At 45.2% G+C, this 20,041-nt stretch overlaps 1 protein-coding gene across 2 annotated transcripts in view; it reads left to right on the plus strand.

The window, feature by feature from the left end:
- KLHL20 (kelch like family member 20) overlaps positions 1–20,041 on the plus strand; it is a 391,295-nt gene that overhangs the window by 155,204 nt on the left and 216,050 nt on the right. For both annotated transcript variants that reach the window (XM_085601720.1, XM_085601719.1), the window contains exon 2: positions 636–701. In XM_085601720.1, the coding sequence (XP_085457846.1) occupies positions 679–701 (23 nt within the window). In that variant the 5' untranslated portion in view covers positions 636–678. The remainder of the gene's footprint in view (positions 1–635; positions 702–20,041) is intronic.

The following is a 20,041-nucleotide window of genomic DNA, read 5'->3' on the forward strand; positions in this document are numbered from 1 at the left end:
AATACGCATACTGTGGGTTCACTTTTGTGACAAGAATTGGGCTCCTAATTAGGTGTGCCATTAAGTAAGTAAGTGTTTGTGTGTGTCTGTGTCTGTCTGTGTGTCTCTCTCCACCCACCCCGGGCTGTTAACAGAGCTTCGGGCTGCACCAAGAAGTAATTGCAATTTAGGGGCCCTGGAGCAGTTACCAGAGTAACACGGGCAGGGGGTCTTCAGAAGCAGATGGATGATCTCTTTGCTCTAAGAAACCTGTTATTGTGCACGTTTGGTTTCACTGCTTTTGATTGGCATTATAATGCTCTACTACATGTGATAAGCCACTTGCTTGCAATAACTGTCAATTGTAGTGTTGCTTCTGTTGGAATTATAAGAAAAGATATATTTAAAAAAAATTGAAAGCAGCAGACTACATGACTTCTGGAAATTAGAGTGCATCTTATCAAATTGTCCCAACATAGCTGTGGGTTTAAGAATGAAAATACTTTCCATTCCATGTTATGGTTTGGAATGGAGTGCTGGCTGCTACTAGCAGATGAGCGCTCTCCATCTCAAACAAGTGTATGAATTTGATTATGTCTTCAAAATTGATATACATGTTTTGCTTTCAATGATTTCTTTTTTGCTTCTGTTTTCAGACTGGTCTTTGGATTTGGAAACTGAAATTTCTCTTACTGGTGCATGGACAGAAAGCCAATGCGCAGGTAAGTGGCTTATGAACTCTGATCCAGTGTGTGGTATTGGTGTTTATAAAGCATAAATATAGCTAGGTGCATTGGTGTGTTGTACAGGACTACCTAACATTTCCGGATTGTTGACTTAAAAGGAGTAGGACCATAGGGATGGACTGGCTCAGTCTCGAGGATGTGTGCATTCAGTTCTGTTTTGACATTCAGAAGGGAAGATGCTAACTTGATGCGAGATGGTACACAATCCCTTTTCTTGCAAGCATAGCTTGAAAGCGCCAGTTAAATAGTTTTTATCTTGTCTACGTTTCTTGTCTTTTGAATCCAACTTTTGTTTTTTGCATGATTGTACGTTTTTAGAAAAGTAGAATGGTTCATTAGATGATGCATTGTTTGACAAAACCTGTCTTGAAGGAGGTATAGGATTACAGAGGTAGCAATTGAAGATTCTTACAGATATGAATTGAATTTCCGTCATCTTTTAATGGGACCGCACATGGCACAGAGGACTTCCATCATTGGGTCAGCATTAGTTGGCAATGTAAGTACGTGTTGTTATCACCCAGATGCGAGAGGACCAGTTCTTAAACTGTTATTATAGTCTATTTTCAGTATGTAAGATTTTATTGTCCATAGGAATGCTATCCAGTATCTTAGGGTCTGCTCTTGTTTGTGCAAATTCAAGGTTCAGGTTGTTACTAAGTTCTTGATGTTAAAAGCATGGCTTGTAGAGGTCAAGTAAGTTGGTTCAAACTACATGAGACTGAAGGCTTGTCAGTGAATCTGCTTCAGCGTTTTCATAATTAATTTTCTGTGGCTCAGTTCAGCTTTTATATTTAAGATAAACTGCATTTATAGTTACCTGAATGGACATAATGCAGTCTTTACAAAAGTTAGAATAATGTGACCGTTAGCTTCAGCTCCAGTTTTCTTAGTGTTAAACGTGTAATGCCACAAATCCTGTGTGACTGACACTTTTTCAAGAATGTGAATGCGTTTGAATTGGAGCCTTTGTTATTCTCAGGTCCATTGTTACAGGTTCAGAGTAGGGATTAAAAAAAGTAATTTGAGTTTACTCTTGAACGGGCAGTGTTTCTCTATTCTTATATGATCATGAGGCGTGACCCAGTAACGAATCGGCAGTCCAATACTGGCAAAGAGAGTCCGCAACTTAGCCATTAAATGTTGGCACTGTTTGAGTTTCTGTTCCATCTGTACAAATTCTGGAAAGAGAGTTGGCAGGTGTTCCCCCACCCGTGTGCCACAATCTCTGCCAATTCATTTTCTTTTTACAGCTGAGTCTCCTCCATTGAAACCGAGTTTTCAGATACAGTTCCAGATTTTTCCTACACTTTGTTTGCTGTTGTACTACTTGCGTAAATTACTAGTACCTGGTACTTGATACAATAACTTTTTTATTTTTCAAGTAGGGATTTTCTATGTGTTATTGTTTTATCTTGTGAATTAGAGAGAGATGGTTGCGAGGCCCTGGAAGACTTTTTTGGCTAGCTTGCCCCAGTTCTGATTGAAAGAAGACAGTTAAATCATGTTTTTATGAATAGGTATGTTACCCGTTATCTTAAATAATAGGTGTGTATTTTTTTTCTTCTTTAAATTCCAGAGGTTGTCTCGCTTTCTCTTCCTTGAATGTAGGCAATTGGGTCCCAAAATTCAGGAACATTATCTTTTAATTTCTGAAATTACAAGGCTATGTACCATTGTGCTTCTTTGAATTTGGCAGGTTGAATTTCTTTTATTTTGCTTTCTTTAATTTACCACATTAGGTTCCTCCTATATTTGCTAATTCACGTCTTTCCATGGCTCGTTCCCGTTAGTAGAGAATTGCCACCTTACTGGTGAATGTGTGCATATTTAGTTGATGAAAGTCTGCAGTCAAACTGACAGTGACCAGATGATTGGAATGGTGAAAATTTACGTTCTGTGAGTATCCCGTTTGGACTGCTCATCTAGCTACACAACTGGAATCTCTACATTTAAGATTCACCAGTCCATAGGCAGTGTGGCACCCCAGTGTGAGTGTTCATTGATCCTTTTAGCCCTTCTCCCACCACCGCCTCTGTGCAGTTCTGTACTTTTTTCATCTGGTTGTATTCTTCTGTACATCCACCAGCATAAAGCACTATTACGTGTACGGCGGTACAATATCAGTTGGCGTGCCTGTCTCTTATTGTTTTTGACATACTGTAATAGTATACATTTTCAGTTGTGTAGAAAAACAGTGTGTGACTTTTTAAATTGTTTTATACAAACTTTTTCCATAATTGAGTTTTGGATTAAACCAAGTGATGAAGATGATTTATAGAGGTACTGGAAACCAAGTGGACCTTGTTGGAAACAAAGGTGGTGTGATCAAATCTTCTATCTTCACCAAACGTTTACAGTACCGAAGTGAAGTCTGCAAAAAAATCATGTCCGTGCGTGATTCATCCATTGTGTTCCACTGGTCAAGTGCGAGTTGTGCACTATTCATAGTGGTCAATTACGCATGTTATCAACAAAAGGGCAAATAGTGAGTAGGTCTACCCAAAGAAGCACCCTCCCAATCAAGTAAACAAAAAACAGAAGGCTATCTAGGCTGGTGGGTTATGCTAAGGAGAGTTTCCTAATTTTGGGGAGCTGAAAACTTCTGGTTGTAGATGTCAGAATTGTTATTCATACTATGACAAACCCTCATCCACTAGCCTAGGTGGCATTCTTAATCTTCAATTTATCACATCCACCTGACAGTTTGTTAGTTGGGCGGAAAGGCTTTCTGTAGTTACAGGAAGTACTTTGTTGGTGGTAGATTACTGCCTTTCTGAGCGGAGGGATTATGGAATGTTAAAAATCCATTTAAACAAACTCTGTACCCAAGGTTTATTGTTGGTTCCTGGAGGGATGTTAAAAACAGTATTGGGATAATTATTGCTTCCATATCCCTTGAGGCGACTTGTTTTAGTCTTTCTGGGGCCCTCTCAACTATGAGGAAAAAAATACCTATCACAGGGCATTGGATTTTTATTGTCATCCTTCTAAGCTCTAGTTTTGGGAAATGTCCCTGTATGGCTTACAGTAATGTTCCACTGCCCTAAGTGCCTGACTGCGAGTATCTGGTATCCTGGTTTTTGATTGTTGGTAATAGTATCTCTCTGATCTAGTATGTACGAAGGCCTAGGCTTGTCCTTTGAAATGAATGCAAGGTCCTGTAACATGGAGGGGTGCGCCAAGAGTACTCTCATTTGACTGACGGTGCACTACCATCCTTGTCCTGTAGTTAGTATTTACAGCAGTGGTTCCAGCATACAGTGTTTTGTGAATCAGTAGTTGTGACCAAACCTTTTATCTTTGTTACTTGAGTGGAAGCTTACTGCCCCACTCTTGTAAAGTTCAGTTTCTATGCATTAACCCAAATCCTTAATCTAACATCCAGTGTGTGTGTGTCGTTCTGTCGGTCGGTCTGTGACACTAGAGTAATGTAGGTCTTCAGTTCAATTTTCAAAGACCATTTTTTTATGTGCACAAGATGGAGATGAGTTTGTTTTTCCCAGACGGTGGAAGTGTATTGCTGATGGTCCTGAAGCTGGATGGATTAGACTTGAAAACTGAAGTGGAGAAAGAGGCAATAAGGCTGCCTATTAGTCTTCATGTAGCACTGATATTTGGTAGACTTTGGTGGTCAAGGGTGGGACTTCAGTTTCTGTTTTTCAAGGTCAGATGGGTCCTTTAGGCGAGGCCAGCCTTTTGTCTGTTTCCTGATCGCTGTCAGTGTGACTCTTAATGACATAGGAGGAACAATTCCGCATCTCTTTGTGCCTCTGTGGGTATTTAAGGCTAGAGACTACTCTGCTGTGAGGAGCATCACAGTGCACACAGTCTATGTGTGGGGAAGAGCTTGGAGAGGACAGATCCCCCTATCTGCTTAGCCTGCATAAAAATGGCAGTCACCGACCCACTTGTTCCAGTTCATAATTATCTTCAACCAGTGAATGGAGGGGTAAATAGAGTACAGAGAATTACTGTGCAACCAGAGATGGTTGGTGTCTGCCTGATAGCCAGATTCCCAGAGGTGAGGAAACGTCACCTGGATTCTGGCCTTGCTAGAAGAAGTAAAGTCTCTGGCTGAGAGCACCTTTAAGCCGTCCTGCTACTGAGTGAGTGAAGGAGCCTGCCAAATCTGCAGAGGTGTGACTGACGAGAAGAGTCAGATCTGCTTGACCACAGACCCCCCCCCCCCCCGCACCCCCAAGTGCTGTGCGAGTCCAAGATTTGAAGGAAGACTGGGGAGAGCGATCTGCTGCCGTTGAGAAGTGCGCATCCACCCATAAGTTGTGCCTAGGCAGACCGTACTGCTTCATTGCAATAGAGACTCTGCTCTGACAGTCCTTGTGCTGCTATGACGACACCTACCTGCTTTACCTTACTGGCGAACCAGAAGAAGGTCCACTGTTTTCAAAATCCCTGTGAGGATGTCAGATGGCAGTGTCTGCTGCTGTTCTGCTACCGCCCTCACTCGGATTGTAGTTGAACCTCAATCCAGCCTGTCTTCTCCCAAAACCCAGAGAGAGGCGAGATGCTTGCTGTAGGTTCCTGTAAGATGCCAGAGAGTGGACTCTGAAACTCTGTGGTGCGACTGTAAAACAGCAGAGATTTGTTTGAGAAATGAATACTAAAACTTAATTCTGGTGTTATTTGCATCTAATCCTTGATACTTGCCAAAAGGACACTAAAACCCCTGGGAGGAGACCCACTTATACCTAACAAAATGGGTGGAGGCGGCACCTAATAGAGGGTAGAGGTTAGGCAGAATACAAGTGCCAGTACAAGAATTGTGACTGTTTTATATGTTGTTTCGTATTACATTTTAAGTGTTTATATTAAAGTACTTTTCTTTTTAGCAAAATAAACCACTGGCTTGAATTCAGTTGTGCTTCTGGTATATTGACGCGTGTAGGCAAGAGTTGCGTTGCTCTCTCTGCCTTTTTAAGCTATTTTGGAAGGTTTTTAACTGTTACTGTGTTATCGTGCGCATCAGTGTGTTTTAACGGATTTTATTGCACTATTTGCACTTTACTTGTTGCCTGCTTCAGGGTGCTTCAATTGATTTTACCTGCTTTATTGCCCGCATCGCACTCCACTCAGCACTTTACTCGGCGGGCACCCCTGCTCTGGGGACGCACGCTGCTCTTCTTGGGCGCTCTGGTCCACCACAGGTCTCCCGGTTGTGCAGAGAGAGTCTCCTTTACATTTCTGCTGCTCTTGGAGCCGGAAGCCTTCTGGAGGTTGGTGGTTCAGCTCGATCTCTACTTTCGGGTCTGAGGGGCATTTAAACCCATGACACCACGAGTGCGCAGCGGACGTCCGTAGGCAAGCGTTCCGTTGCTCTCTCTGCCTTTTTAGGCTATTTTGGAAGGTTTTTAACTGTTACTATGTTATCATGCGCATCAGTGTGTTTTAACGGATTCTAATGCACTATTTGCACTTTACTTGGCGCTTGCTTCGTGGTGCTTCAATTTATTTATTTTTTGAAGCAATTTTATTGTTTTGACAATAAACAACACCAGCAAATCAGTCTTGGACACTGAGGATAACAATGCACAGCCAAATACATGATCATTCCATAACATTCGACCCCCTAAGGGACAAATGGATATATATATTGTACATACAACTTTGACTGCTCAATGGCACCCAGCCATTTGCTCCATACCCTGCGATACTTCTTTGAACAACCTTGCGCTTCGTACATAGGTTTTTTTCTTGTGTTGCACACCAGTCCACCCCCCTCCGCCACCTCCCAGAGCAAGGCGGATTTGAGCACTTCCAGGAAGCATCTATATCTCGCTTGGCCACTACCATTGCCGTGTTGAAAAATAATTTTTCATTCCTAGACTCATCCAGCCCATCTGTAATCCCAAGGAGAGAATGTCATGGGTCATGAGGGACTTCCCACCCTATGATTTCTATGAGCTCCTCCTCAATGTCACCCTAGAACCGTGCCAAATGAGGACATGTCCTCACCATAATGGAAAAAAACAGCCGGGGCTTGGCCGCACCTCGTGCAGGAAGCGCTCAGGTAAAATCCCGCCCGATGGAGGCGTACTAGGGTTAGGTCGGCGGCATGCAAATAGTATAGTTGGATCAAGCGGAGTTTAGCTGATGCAGTAACCGTCTTGGGTGCCATGAGAGCATCACACCAATCTTCATCATCTAAAATAACCACCCACTCCTCCCATTGGCTTCGAAGCCGATCCAGTGAGGCCGGGGTTTTATTGACTAGTGTCCGGTAAATGCGGGATATACCCCCCTTCCCCTAGTTACCCAACATAGTCTGCGCTTTGGGAGGGCTGTACTCAGGGATCCGTGTGTCTGCCGATATGTGTACGTGAAGGGAATGTCGCAGTTGCAAGTATTTGTAAAATTGTGTTGGGTGCAGGGAGTATCGGATCCCGAGGGCTTGGAAGGCGCGCATATGACCGCTCGCCCTTACATCCCCCAATTGCGAGATTCCTATAAGGTTCCATGATCTAAATCCCTGCAACCCACTGACCTCTCGGAGCCAAGTGCCATGCCAGAGAGGCGTGCACTGAGTCAGCTTGTGTGTCCATTGAGTGACGCAGAGCTGCCTGTAAGGCCAACAGTGTGGAACGCTTTACATCTGGTAAGATGGACGGAATGGACTCCCCGTACATCAGTGACTGGAGTTTGGGCAAACCTAGCTCGCTCAGTTCAAGCCTGTAGGCTGGGTTGGACCAGCCCCCATTAAACCAGTCATGTATGGTCAGTAAGCTAGTAGCCAAGTAGTATAGGTATAAGTGTGTCATCCCCATGCCCCCATCGAATGGAGGAATCCGACATAGGGTCAGGGCCAGATGTGCCCCCACTTCCCCCCCCGAGGAACTTGGTGGCCATTCTGTCCAGTTCCCGAAACCAGCCCCTCGGAAAACAAAAGGGGGGGGGTTTTGAAGGACATATAGGAACCTGGGCAGAATCCTCTTTTTAAACAGGGCGACTCTCCTCCGGGGTTTCAAAGGTAACGTCTGCCACTTCTGAAGATCTGCCTTGGCTTTCTTCACCAGCAGGGTAACATTGAGGGACCAGCCTAGCTCTGGTAGAAGGGCAACCCAGCTCCCTATGTATTTGAAGGACTGGCGTCGAATTGGTATTGTGGATTGCCAGTCATAGCAGTCCTTAGACAAGTGTTGGGCGACCAGGTCCAACTTATCGGAATTCAGCCGGAGGCCTGCCCAAAGGATTGCAGAATCTGGAGGCATTGAGGGCCGGACTGAGCGGCATCAGCTAAAAAGATTAAAACATCCCGTAGAGGGCGATCTTGTCCGCCTCCGTGTTGGACTATTCCCATCCTCGAACGAGGCCCTCGGACGCATCATGGTCGCCAAGGGGCTCCATCGCCAGGGCAAAGAGAAGGGGCGAAAGGGGGCATCCCTGCCTCGTTCCCCTTTGAATGGGGAAGGCCTCCAATAAGACCCTATTGACTAAGACTCGTGCTTGGGGCTGGGCATACAGGACGCGTACCAGACTACGGAAGTGGGGGCCTAAACCCATCGTCTAGATACCGCCAATCCACCGAACCGAAGGCCTTTTCGAAATCTATGAGGAGGATTGCCAAATAGGGGGTGAGCAAATGACGGTGAGCCTCCGGAGACAGTGTCTAGTTCCATGCGTGGGCATAACCCGCACTGGTCTGGGCGAACCAATTTGGACAGGTTGGGCTTCAGCCGCTGGGCGAGAATTGTGGCATAGAGTTTAACCTCCGTATTTATTAGAGAGAGAGGATGGCGGTTGAGATTTTGGGAGAACCACGATGGTGGCCATATCCGTCTCGGGCGGGAAGGAACCCTTCTCCAAAGCCTCTTCGAACAGGTCTGCAGGAGGGGATTGCTCTAGGCATAATGCTTGCGCCTCCCGCGAGGTGATCTGTTGCAGCTGCGCCTGTCGCTGACGTTTGAGTTGGCCCTTAGCGAAGCCCTGGATGGTGGCCTTGCCCGCCTCCCATAGGGTACCTGGGGAGGACACCGACCCATCATTGGTCAGGAAGTACTGCTTAAGCTCCATCCCCACCACCTTCCTAAATTGTTTATCATGAAGAAACCAAGCATTCATCCTCCACGTCGGACGAGTCGGGGGGGGGGGGGGGCGTGCTAAGAAGCACCGGAGAATGGTCGGTGATACCTCTGGGGAGGATGCGGACGTCTTGAATCTCAATGCAGTCAGTCGAAGGGACAAAAGTTGCATCTACACGTGCCTGCGTATGGTGTGCTGCAGCGGTGTGGGTGAACTGGTTGGTTTGAGCATGCCAGGTACGCCATGCATCACAGAGGCCTAGTGATTCGGACAAATTCGTTCATTGTTTCGCTTGCGCAAGTATAGTGGCAGACGGGGGGCCTGTCGTGTCGAGGTGCGGAGAGGAAACCGCATTGAAATTGCCCCTGATAATAGTGGGGCCCAAGGGCAAGGTTGCCAGCAGGGCGGTGGAGTGTTTTAGGGTCGTCGAGAGCATCGAAGGGGGTGAGTACATGGACAAGAGGTTAAGGGGATTACCACCCAGCGAGCCACAGAGGGTCACTGACATTCCCTGGGGTCATGAATAACTTGTGTAAGCTCAAAGATAGCCACCCCTCTGGAGCCCCGGGTGAAACTAGAATGCCACACTCTGTCGTATCCATAGCGTGCTAGGAAGGGACAGTGGTTATCCAGCAAATGTGTCCCCTGAAGCAGGAGCACCTCTATACCGAGGCGTTGCGCATAGCGTATGACAGCCATTCGTTTAAGTCGGTCTAGGAGGCCATCAACGTTCCAGGACAGAACGTGAAGGTAGGCCCTCGGAACGGGTATGTCAGTCATGGTGGCTGGTGGTTGGTGTAACAGTGCGCTGCACCACAGAGAGTCGTGAATATGCGCGGGGGCTCACGCCAGTGTGGAAGGGTGCTTGTGGAGAGGCCGTGCATATCACCTGAGGGACTCACGCCAGTGTGGAAGGGCGCTTGTGGAGAGGCCGTGCATATCACCTGAGGGACTATCGCAGAGTGTCTCATGACAGCTGGTGTAACAAAACAACAAGAAACAACAACCATGGGAAAAACAGTTCCAACCCTCACCCCATACTTCGAGAACAGAAGCATCTGTCGGCCCACCAGTGGAAACAAGAACCAAACTAGTACGCTCGGGTTCGGTTGCGTGGAGGACCCCTCCATGTAGGCGGATGTGCAATGTCTCGGCAGAAAGTCCATAAAATAGAACAATAAGTCTCCCGTGGCTCCGAGCCCCTACGGTGGTTGGGGCATGTCCCCATAGTGACTGCGCATCGGGCGGCACCCGGTGGATCTTCAGAGAGTTGGGCTGCGGGAAATATCAGAGTCCTCGTCGGCGAGCCTCGTCGAGCTGGCGACGGAGGAGCCACTGATGGTCTGTCAGTTGAGTGATGTCTGAGGCGGGGGAGGAGAGGAGAGCCCGATGGGCTTGAAGAGTCCCGGATTCTATGAGCAGCCAGGCTCGATGATCTAGGTGTCGCTGCTTGGGACTGGCGCCTCCTGCGGGATTGCGTGCGCCGCTGCTGCCCAGGCGACCGAGGCCCCTTGGACCGAGAACCCGATGGCATGGGGGACAGGTTTTGCCATTGTCGGAGGGGACGTTCCTCTGTCAGCCAAGTCCAGGCCGCCTGGGGCGAGACAAAGAATTGCTTTTTGCCCTGGAAAATGACACGGAGGCATGCAGGGAACTGGAGTTGGTATTGCAGACCCAGGTTCCGCAGTTTCTTTTTAACATCCGTGTAGGAGCGGTGCTGTTCTTGCACTTCCTTGGTATAATCAGGGAATACCATGATATTATGGTTCTGGAACTTGAGGGGTCCCTGAGAACGCGCCTCGCACAGGATGGCGTCCCGATCCTTAAAGTTAAGGATCTTTAGTACGATAGGGCAGGATGGGGCCCCGGGTGGCGGTTTTGGTGCGAGGGACCGATGTGCTCTCTCCACTACAAACCACGCAGAGAGTCCATGGGAATCCATGATGTGAACCAGGCCTCGATGAAGGTGGATACCTGGTTCGTCTCGACCCCTTCGGGGAACCCCACTAGGCGAAGGTTGTTGCGGCGTGCTCAGTTCTCCGCATCCTCTGCGCGCCGATGCAGCTACTTAGTGTATGAGCGCAGATTGGCCACCTGTTCTTTCAATTGAAGGATGTCGTCCTCCGCCGTTGGGAGGCAAAATTCAGCCTCTGCTATTCGGGCCATGGCATTGCGGAGGTCTTGCCGAAGAAGGGACACATCCACCTTGACTTCCCCAATCTTCCCCTCCACCGAAGCCTGCAAAGCGCTGATCAGGTGTAGGATGGTTGCTAAGTCCTTGCCCGGAAGGAGGGGGGCACATCAGCCTGTTTGGGGGGCGGGGGGGTCATGTTCGGAGGTGGTGTACCGGTCCATCTTCATTTGCGTTGGGGCAGTCGCGGATTTGGAGGCCTTATCTCTTCCCCATGGTCGATGCCAGGTCACACCCAATAAGTGCTCCAAGTGCCTGAAGCATGAGACCAAGGACAGTCTAAACGCCCCAAGTGAAAGTGCGTGATCCCACCAGGATCGAGGGCCGCAAAGCAGGTTTGACTGCCTTTGTATGAGAGGCAGAGGGGGGTGGATTTGCAGCTACTCCGGTTCCCGGCAAAAGTCCCACAGTATGGGAGGCAAGGATTGGAGCCGTGGGCAGGGGTGACTGGTGCCCACCGCGATGATCCCCGGCGCTGGGTGGAGGCACCGCGATGCCTTCTTGAAGGTAAAAGTCAGGAGGCCAGCACTGCGTAGGGGGAGACACCTCAGGACTCTTTGGTGCGGAGGGGGGCTTGCTTCCGGGACCCCACACTGCTCGGCCAATGCAGCCGATTCCACCCTCCGCTTGAGCGGCCAACGCCGTGCTCCGAACGCTGCTGCTGAGGAATCGTCGTGACCCACGCCTCCACGAGGTCCAGAGGGGTGCCACACCTCCACGAGGTCCAGAACAGGGTCTTGGGAACTAGGCCTCTCTCCCGCCTAGGTGACACAGGCAGGACCACCCAGCGCCTGTTGCTCACTAGCCATAGGTGTCCACAGGAACAGGGGGGGATGGCCAGTCCAGAACCATTACACCGGCGGGCGCCCGGGGGTCTACACTCCACCCCTGCAGCACAGGCATCAAGGCCGCCCGGTCCCAAGCACACCCAGCGCAGAGATCGGGGAAGCACAGGTCGGGGGCGGAAGGAGGCCGGTGGTTTCTACCCCGGGGGGCCTGCTGCCCCAAATGTGCAGCCTAATGGCTCCCAGACCGCCCCACAAGGCGAGCTTGCTGCTCTTGGGCCGGCCGGGCCCCAGGCACAGGGGTGTCCCCATTCATAGCAGTCCGGATGGGCCCAAGCACACCACAGAACCGGAAAACAAAAGGAGGGGGGTTCGAGAGGCCTAGGCGATAACCTCCCGCACGCTGCTCGACACTGAACCCCATTCCTGTCCCCTAGAACATTCTCCTACCTTCTTGACCCTCTAGTGATTGTTCCTTTAAATGACTAAATAAATATATTTGTTTGTTTTAATTATTTTCACGATTTACAGACGTTTGTGAGCTGATTATTGTAAGCTCAAATAAGTTGATAATTCTGCTAAACTAACTCTTCCTTGAATAACTGGTCCAGGGCCATTGTTTCTTTATAATTATCCAGTAGGGTGGCACAGCTGCATAGAGGATCGCTAATCATTTGTCTCTGCCAGGCCCTGGTCACTGGAGACTCCCATCGTTGCAGACTGCATTCCAGCTTACAGATCTGCAATAGCGTTATCGGTGATAAGTCAGTTTTCCAGGTAGAAATCCTACCCTAAAGTTAGATGAAGTACAAGTATATTTTAAATAGTATTTGAAAGATGTCAGTTTAAAGAGCTGAGCTATATTTGAATTCTGCCATTAAAAAGCATTTTGACAAGTATATGACGCACTTACTGCATATTAACCATGGTTGTTTAGACCTTGTTTTTCCAGCTATGAATACTGAGGCATCTCCGACTTTTTTTTTTTAACCTTGTCTTACCAAGTGATTGTAATAAATGCCTGTGTCTTCATGTCTGGATTACTGTGGCGCAGTTTATCTTGCTCTTGCATTGTAGCTGAATCAGAAGTTGCTGCTGGTTGGTAAAGCTCAGGTGCTCGGACCATCAAACCCCTGTCCTGAAACCTGAAGCAAATGGCTTTAACTTGTTTTAAAATGCGCTCCAAGCGCGGCGCGCTTTAAATGTACAACATGCAATTTATCTGAAAGCTTCCATGTCAATTGCAAGCAAAACAAAGCCGTGGCTGGTAACACGCTATCCTTTAAACTGCAATTGATTTAATTACAAGTGAGCGAATGACGCACGAAGGGAAAAAAACGCGTGCAAATACTGAAACGCAGCATACTCACTTTATAGTGCACCATACCACCCCCTGAGCTGCCAGATGCCACTTCGGCTACTACCGCTTTCGCCACCGCGCTCGTATGTTCAGTGTTTGTTGCCGCTCATCGCCTCAGCTACCGCTTTGCCAGCGTTCGCGCATGCGTAAGCCACTGACTCACTCACACCTGTGGCTCTAAAGAGAAGGCGGAGGAGTAAATTGACAAACTAGACCACATACTACTAAATAGCCAAACAGGTGTGATGGCCATATTGGATGTAGCTTTACTTGCTCCGTGATTAGCTACCCAAGTGACCTTGCGGACGTGTCCCTTTTATAGGAGTTTGTCAACTAATGCTCCATCTTGGCCACTGAGCTCCCATAAAAGCAACTGGAGAGAATTGTTATTAAGAGAAAACGAGTGGACTAAGAGGATCCAGGTATCAATTGTGCAAGTAGACATGGCTGGTAACATGCTACCCTTTAGACTGCGATTAATTTAATTATATCACTTTACAGTGCGCCATACCACCCCATGAGCTGCCAGCCCCCACAACACTTTTCACCCTGGACTGTACGTTTAAATAGCCGCAAGTGTTTCCAGGCAAGGCGGCAGCTACATGTAATTAAATAACTGCTCTGGTGGCTCCTTTTTTACCATCATCTCGGACTCTGCATGTTTTTCCTTTGCCAAGCGATCAGCGGAGCTCCTTTCAAGGAGGGCGGGGGGCTTCAACTTCATTTAATCTCCCCGTCCTGTACCCCAAAATCAATTCCAGCCAGAGTATCGTAAGATTGCAGCAGCCATGTCGAGCTGTGTGTGTAAAGGGCGGCAGCTACATGCTACAAGTAAGTGACTTAGTAATTAAATAGGAGCATTTCTTTTCAGCATGAATTTCAATGTTTTCCATCTTGGTTGGTACTTTTGTGAGCTCCGTGATTATGTACAAAATGGTATGTCTGAGCTGCTTTGTATGTGTTTTGAGGAATGCTATCTTTTACCTTCTGCAGTGTTTATGTTCACGAGGACTTCTAAGAAACATTGGCATCTCTGCAACTACATGTCCAAATGTAGCTCCGGGGGCTTTGTATATAATTTCTTTTTTTTTGTGCCGTTTTTTACAGCGTGAAATCGACCCCAAAATACTGGGGTGCTTTACATGAGGGATAGTTACATTACACAAGGGCACATTCATTTTTGGTAGGCACGTGGAGATTAAGTGATTTGCCCAGAATCACAGAAGCATTTGCAATGTAATGTGTCTCGTATTACTGAAAGTTTGAGCTATTGGTGTTGCTAATAATAGTTCCATTATTGTTAGCAACGCCAATAGCTCAAACTTTTTGTAATGCGAGACCTATTGCATTGCAAATGCTTGTTTTCTGAAGTCATGGCAAACGTTAGTACTCAGCTTTCTGCTGCAATACCTCATGAACCTAAACTTATCAGAAAGGTAGTGAAAATCTGAACTAAAGACCCCGTAGCCTAGATTTTGGTTTACTTTTCTCTCCTCCAGTGCTTAGATGCCCTTGGGTGTTTTGTTTATGGAATATACATTTTGTAATATTTCATTAGACCCTATGCCTTTTTATTGCAAATATATATTAAAAGTCCACTGTGAAATAAACTTTGTAATATTTTTAAAGCCTTTAAAAAAAAAAATGATATTGACTTTCAATGTTTATCTCTAGTTATAACCTAAACCATTTTGAGTGTTGCAGCCTTTATTTTTTAGTTCCATTGAACTAAAATAACGCACCTCAAATAAATCCCTTGTAGGTGAAAAGTTCAGGACTGGAGACAGTGTCCTGAATAACCTGGAGTGAGATGGGCATTCTATGTGGTTTAAACACCTGTTGTTCACAGCACCTAGAAACATCAGACATTTGTTATTAAGTGTGACACAAAATAAGTTAACATTATTATTATTCTAAACCTTTATTATTATTCTATAAGAAATGGAACCTTTTACAGAGCCTAAAAAAATTACTCCAACGCCTCTCTTGACAAGCGACATAACACAAAGACCACCTCCTGCAAATGGAACACAGACAGCCCATTCTCGTTTGTTTGGGAGCGCCGTGCTCTTTTAACAGGGGCACTGGGCGTTCAGAAGTACTGCATATCACCCCTCCAAGTCAAACAGACAGGAGCATTGACTATACCATTATATAGGGACACCGCTCCTTGTCTTGCTGTACGGGTTGTCATTTCAACTAAGCTGAACAAACCCACCTCAAATATGAACCCACCCACATAGGACAGGTCATCGAAACTTGAAAGTTGGGTGCTTTGCATCTCCTGCAAGGGTCATTCACAGCTAATTTAGCCTTGTGAAGCCTAGATGGGGGCAGTACCAATTATGTAAATCTTAAAAATAACTACTTCTTGTGAGTTTCATGTAAATTGTGTGTAGGGCTTTGCAGCTTTTTTCAAAATACTTTGCACAGAGATCTTCATACTATGGGGTGGACCCCAGAGCGGACCTTAGTTGATTTGAGTGTTGGTACTAGGCTTTGGCTACGAGCATTTATTATACCCCTGTGGAACCGAGACAAGCGCCATGCTGAAAACACTGCTGTTGGTCCAGCGGGAAAGGGCACATTTACATATCCTCCCTATGTCATTGACTCGTCATCACATTTACTCATTCATACCTACATTCATTGGTGGGGCCCATAACACCAACACTCACACTTCTCATTCTAGTCTGCACACCGGAGGGAAAGCAGCTCTAGACATGTGGGGGTACCTTGTTACCTTATCAGAAGTAATTCCTTTACATTATATACATCTGTACCTATAGAATCCTAACTTAAACATCAAGGCACTCCACCACTTGGTCTATGGACCAATTAGTTGGACTGATTGATGGTGATTTAGAACCAGCTAAAACACATTTAAAGCTTCGGAACCATTCGATTAACTTTCAATACCTTATTAAAGAATCACAAACTCATTTCTTATTAATCAATTTTAGTTTATCTAATTTAGTTCACTCTGTATCGGCATATTCAGGATTACAGTTCAAATAATTTCTCTATTTGAGAGACTTCCAATTTTTGATCTTTAACATAAAATTGACATAACATTTATATTTACCGAATTTTGAACATTGGCGACCTTCCGACCACCCCGAATATTATTCCAGTCCCTGCGACTATCTCCAGAAGGATCTGTCAACCCACAGCAATAATCAAAAACCCTTCAGATGGAATCGTCCTCTTGTAATCAAAGAAAACCCAGGTAAACCAGGAAATCTCCTTCAGCTCGACGCAGTCCCACGAATCAGCCAAAATGACTGAACGAACCAACCCCCTTTTCCAGATCACGGACTTTCTATACCTTTTTTCCTCCTTACTTTTAGGTCAATGAGCAACAATTTAGGGGTAGAAAGTGTTCTGATTGGCTAAACCCTTTGCAACTTGCAAGTCTCCTGAATGTTCCCAGGTTTGCCTGTTTCCCATGAGACCGGGCCTGACATTTCTCAATTGTACTCTTTTTGGTAATTCACAGGCAAAAGTTCCGAAGTAACAACATTCAAGCCTCCTTGTACAGGTCCTTCATTGTCCCCTCGGTCATTCGCACCATTCTTCATCTTGGCAGTCCAACATGTTCCTATCCTTGACAAGGAACACTTCGGTTCACGTTGGAGGTCGCTTAGAGATCTCCAGAGCCATCCGATTCTGCGCAGTAGACCTTGTGCTCACATGACAGTGGCAACTTCAGAACTCCATCTTAAGTACTGCGGCCTAGTAGGCCCAAATGCCAACTTAAGCAAAAACAAACATAACAGAAATTAAAATATAGAAATAAAGATTCTAATGTTTAAACCCACGCTAATCCCAATATATATTAGTATTTTCCTAGCTTGTAGCAACATTTAAAGCAATAATACTCACCATTCTGCAGCGCTGGAAGCACAAACCATCACAAAAGCAACATAAATCGTCCAATTCTCTATTTCACCACATTCTAAAGTTAGTTTGCGTACCACAGTTAATCATTTAATTATTTGCCATGCAATTAGCATTTTAGTCCCACGTGAATCTCGTGTTTATTAAGGTGCAGAGGTTGATTAGTCATGCCATTTTACACTAATTAGTACAAGTTAATATTTAGAATGATTACGTAATGAAATTTCATGCAAAATAGAGGAGGTATACAAAAATTTGCTTTACCTGCTCCATCAATCTCCCCTTTGGTGATTTTTAACATCACCACAAATCCCAATAAATGTCAAAATTTCCTCGGAAATGATTACTCAGTTCCCTTTCATTTGTTACGTTACATCATAGTATCTCCCATCTCATCTTCTCTTGTTTTCTTGTATATGTTTTCTTTCCATTCTTCTAGTTCTATATCTCCTACTTCTCTTTCTCCTATTTCCTTCTCCTTTCTTTTCGCAATTTCTCTTTTTATTCTATTTTTGTAATTTTCTTCTTATACATACACACCCTAATCTTAAGATCAGTATCTGCATTACCACACAAGTCAGTCGTATTAGTATTTTACCTACAAATGACCTACCTAATTTTGTTAATAAACCTTTTATAGTAGAAAAACTTTTACCAAGTTTCTCCCAAACACTTTCAATTTCCAGTGGAACAATTTCCTCATGCAAATCAGTTATATTCTTAATGTATTTCTTTAAATGTTGGCTCTCGTCAGGAATATAAGTACAGCAATGTTGTACCTTCAGCATTCCACAGACTCCTCGCTCTTTGGCTAATATATCAAGGGCAAGTCGATTCTGCATAATCATGGCTCTCATGGCAACCATTTCGGTATTTACCATTAAGAACCCTCCAGCTGTGCTGGTCGATAAGCGATCCACAACTGTAGACAATTTTCTAATTTTATGTGCATTTAGACATATTCCAACGGCTGGTATCAGTGCTCCAAAAATATCCCCTATAATTTCTGACCAACTCTCCCTCCTTCTAGGTGTTAGTTGTCTACCTATTTCGTGCAAACCGTCCTCTCCCCTTCCCACATGAAATATTTTTGGGAAGACCTGGCCTAGGTGGCATGTACCATACCAGTGGTCCGGTAACCTATAATAAGCCCTGTTCCCACAGATGTAATATATTCCAGGGAATACCGGATCATTTCCTCCTTTAAATTCCCATCCTCCCATTAATTTATATGTCATGGCATTCACTTGCACCTACAAAGTAATTATCATAAGCAGTGTTATCTCTACTGATGCACAATTTCCCTCTCTGAGGCCAATCCAAAGCCATTGCGGGGTTTGTTTCTCCCTTTAAATGGTTTTCCTTTTCAGCATCCCATCTTTTCCCCAGACACTTTTCTTTGCATCTTAATTCTCCTCTCCTCTACCATGTTCAAGAAGGTTTTTTCTTCTTTCCTCAGACTACAAGTAAGATTATTCTTAAAGACTTCTTCTAAAGTTCTCTATTTTCTAAGAAAAATTCACCTAAAATTCTACCAGGAATCACCTTGTTTAGTTTGTGGACTACAGGTATCTATGAGAGAACATTATCTACATCAGTATAATAGTATTCTAATTTCCCTGTTCTATAGAACAAGCTTGCCAATACACTACAAGTTATCCCATATGTCAAAGGAAGGTGATGATAGGTGACACCTTCTGACACCGATGCAGGTAACTGCATACAAACATAGCAATCTCTAACTTCCATAGTCTTTACATATTCGTACAGCAACTTTGAAAAAACATTATTAGAAAAATCATTTATAGACTTATCCTTATGAAAATCTGTTCTATCTACCAGTTTAGTAACATGAGTATCATAAATCTCTCCTCTATTAGACCTGTTCTCTGTGTGGTTTTCTACCCTTTCAAATGTTACTTTAAATGAAACCGTTATTGCTAATATGATCCACACATGCATTAGTAATCCTGTACAACAGAAACACATTTTACACCATCTTCGGAGAAACCCACATTTAGGTTTTCTACCTTCTGTGTTTGCCATTTCGAAAATGTCCAGTGTCTTTTGACTTAGCCTCTTTTCATTCACAATTTAATTTTGTCTAAACCTAAGGCTTTGAGTGCCTACTTGGTTCTTTCAGTTACGTGTCTTGTCCGGCGTTTTAATTCTTGGCGTCTTTCTTTGTCACTTCAATCCGTGCATGGATCGTCTTTGTCTCTGTTTTCACAATCTTGGTTCAGAACTTCCTGATCATCTAGTGTCGGAAATTTCCAATAGTCTCCTTGGTGGTATATTCTCCGGCTTCGCAACTTGGCTCAAATCCGCTACTCCCGTTCTTGAGGTTTGTCTTGTTCTTGTTTCTTCTGATTCTGACTCAGAACTGGTATCAGACTCTTCCAAATACTCTTCTTCAGGTCTATTTATAGGACCAGGAACTCGAAGAGTATGACTAGCATGAATCCAATTCTTTACCTTGGCACACTTCACAGCAGTCGTCATGGTCAGAATCACTTGACGTGGTTTCCCCCAGCGTGGGACCAGACAATTTCTCCTTCTATGTACTTTGATTGGTACCCAGTCTCCAGGACTCAAATCATGAGCTGGCTTCTTTTCAAGGGTGGTTGCATCTGGTCTAACCTGATGAAACACAGTATGAACGGTATCAGCCAACCCCTTGCAGTAATCCAAAACAAAGTCATCAGATATAGGCAGTAGTTTGTTGACAGGAATGAAAACATGTCTCATTGCTCTACCCATAATAATTTCATGGGGGCTCAGGCCAGTGCTCCTATCAGGAATCGACCTAATAGTCATGAGCACAAGAGGCAAGACATCTGGCCATTTTAGACCTGTGGCCAAACACATTTTTCCCAATCTGTTTTTAATGGTGCCATTCATTTGTTCCACTACTCCAGAAGCCTCTGGGCGATAGGCACAATGTTGTTTCTGTTGTACATTCAATGCTTCACAAATCAATTTTATAATTTAATTCTGGAAATGCCTTCCTCTATCTGATTCAATTGTTACTGGGAAACCA

This window comes from Triturus cristatus, chromosome 4_2, assembly GCF_964204655.1.
Source record: "Triturus cristatus chromosome 4_2, aTriCri1.1, whole genome shotgun sequence".
NCBI lineage: Eukaryota > Metazoa > Chordata > Amphibia > Caudata > Salamandridae > Triturus > Triturus cristatus.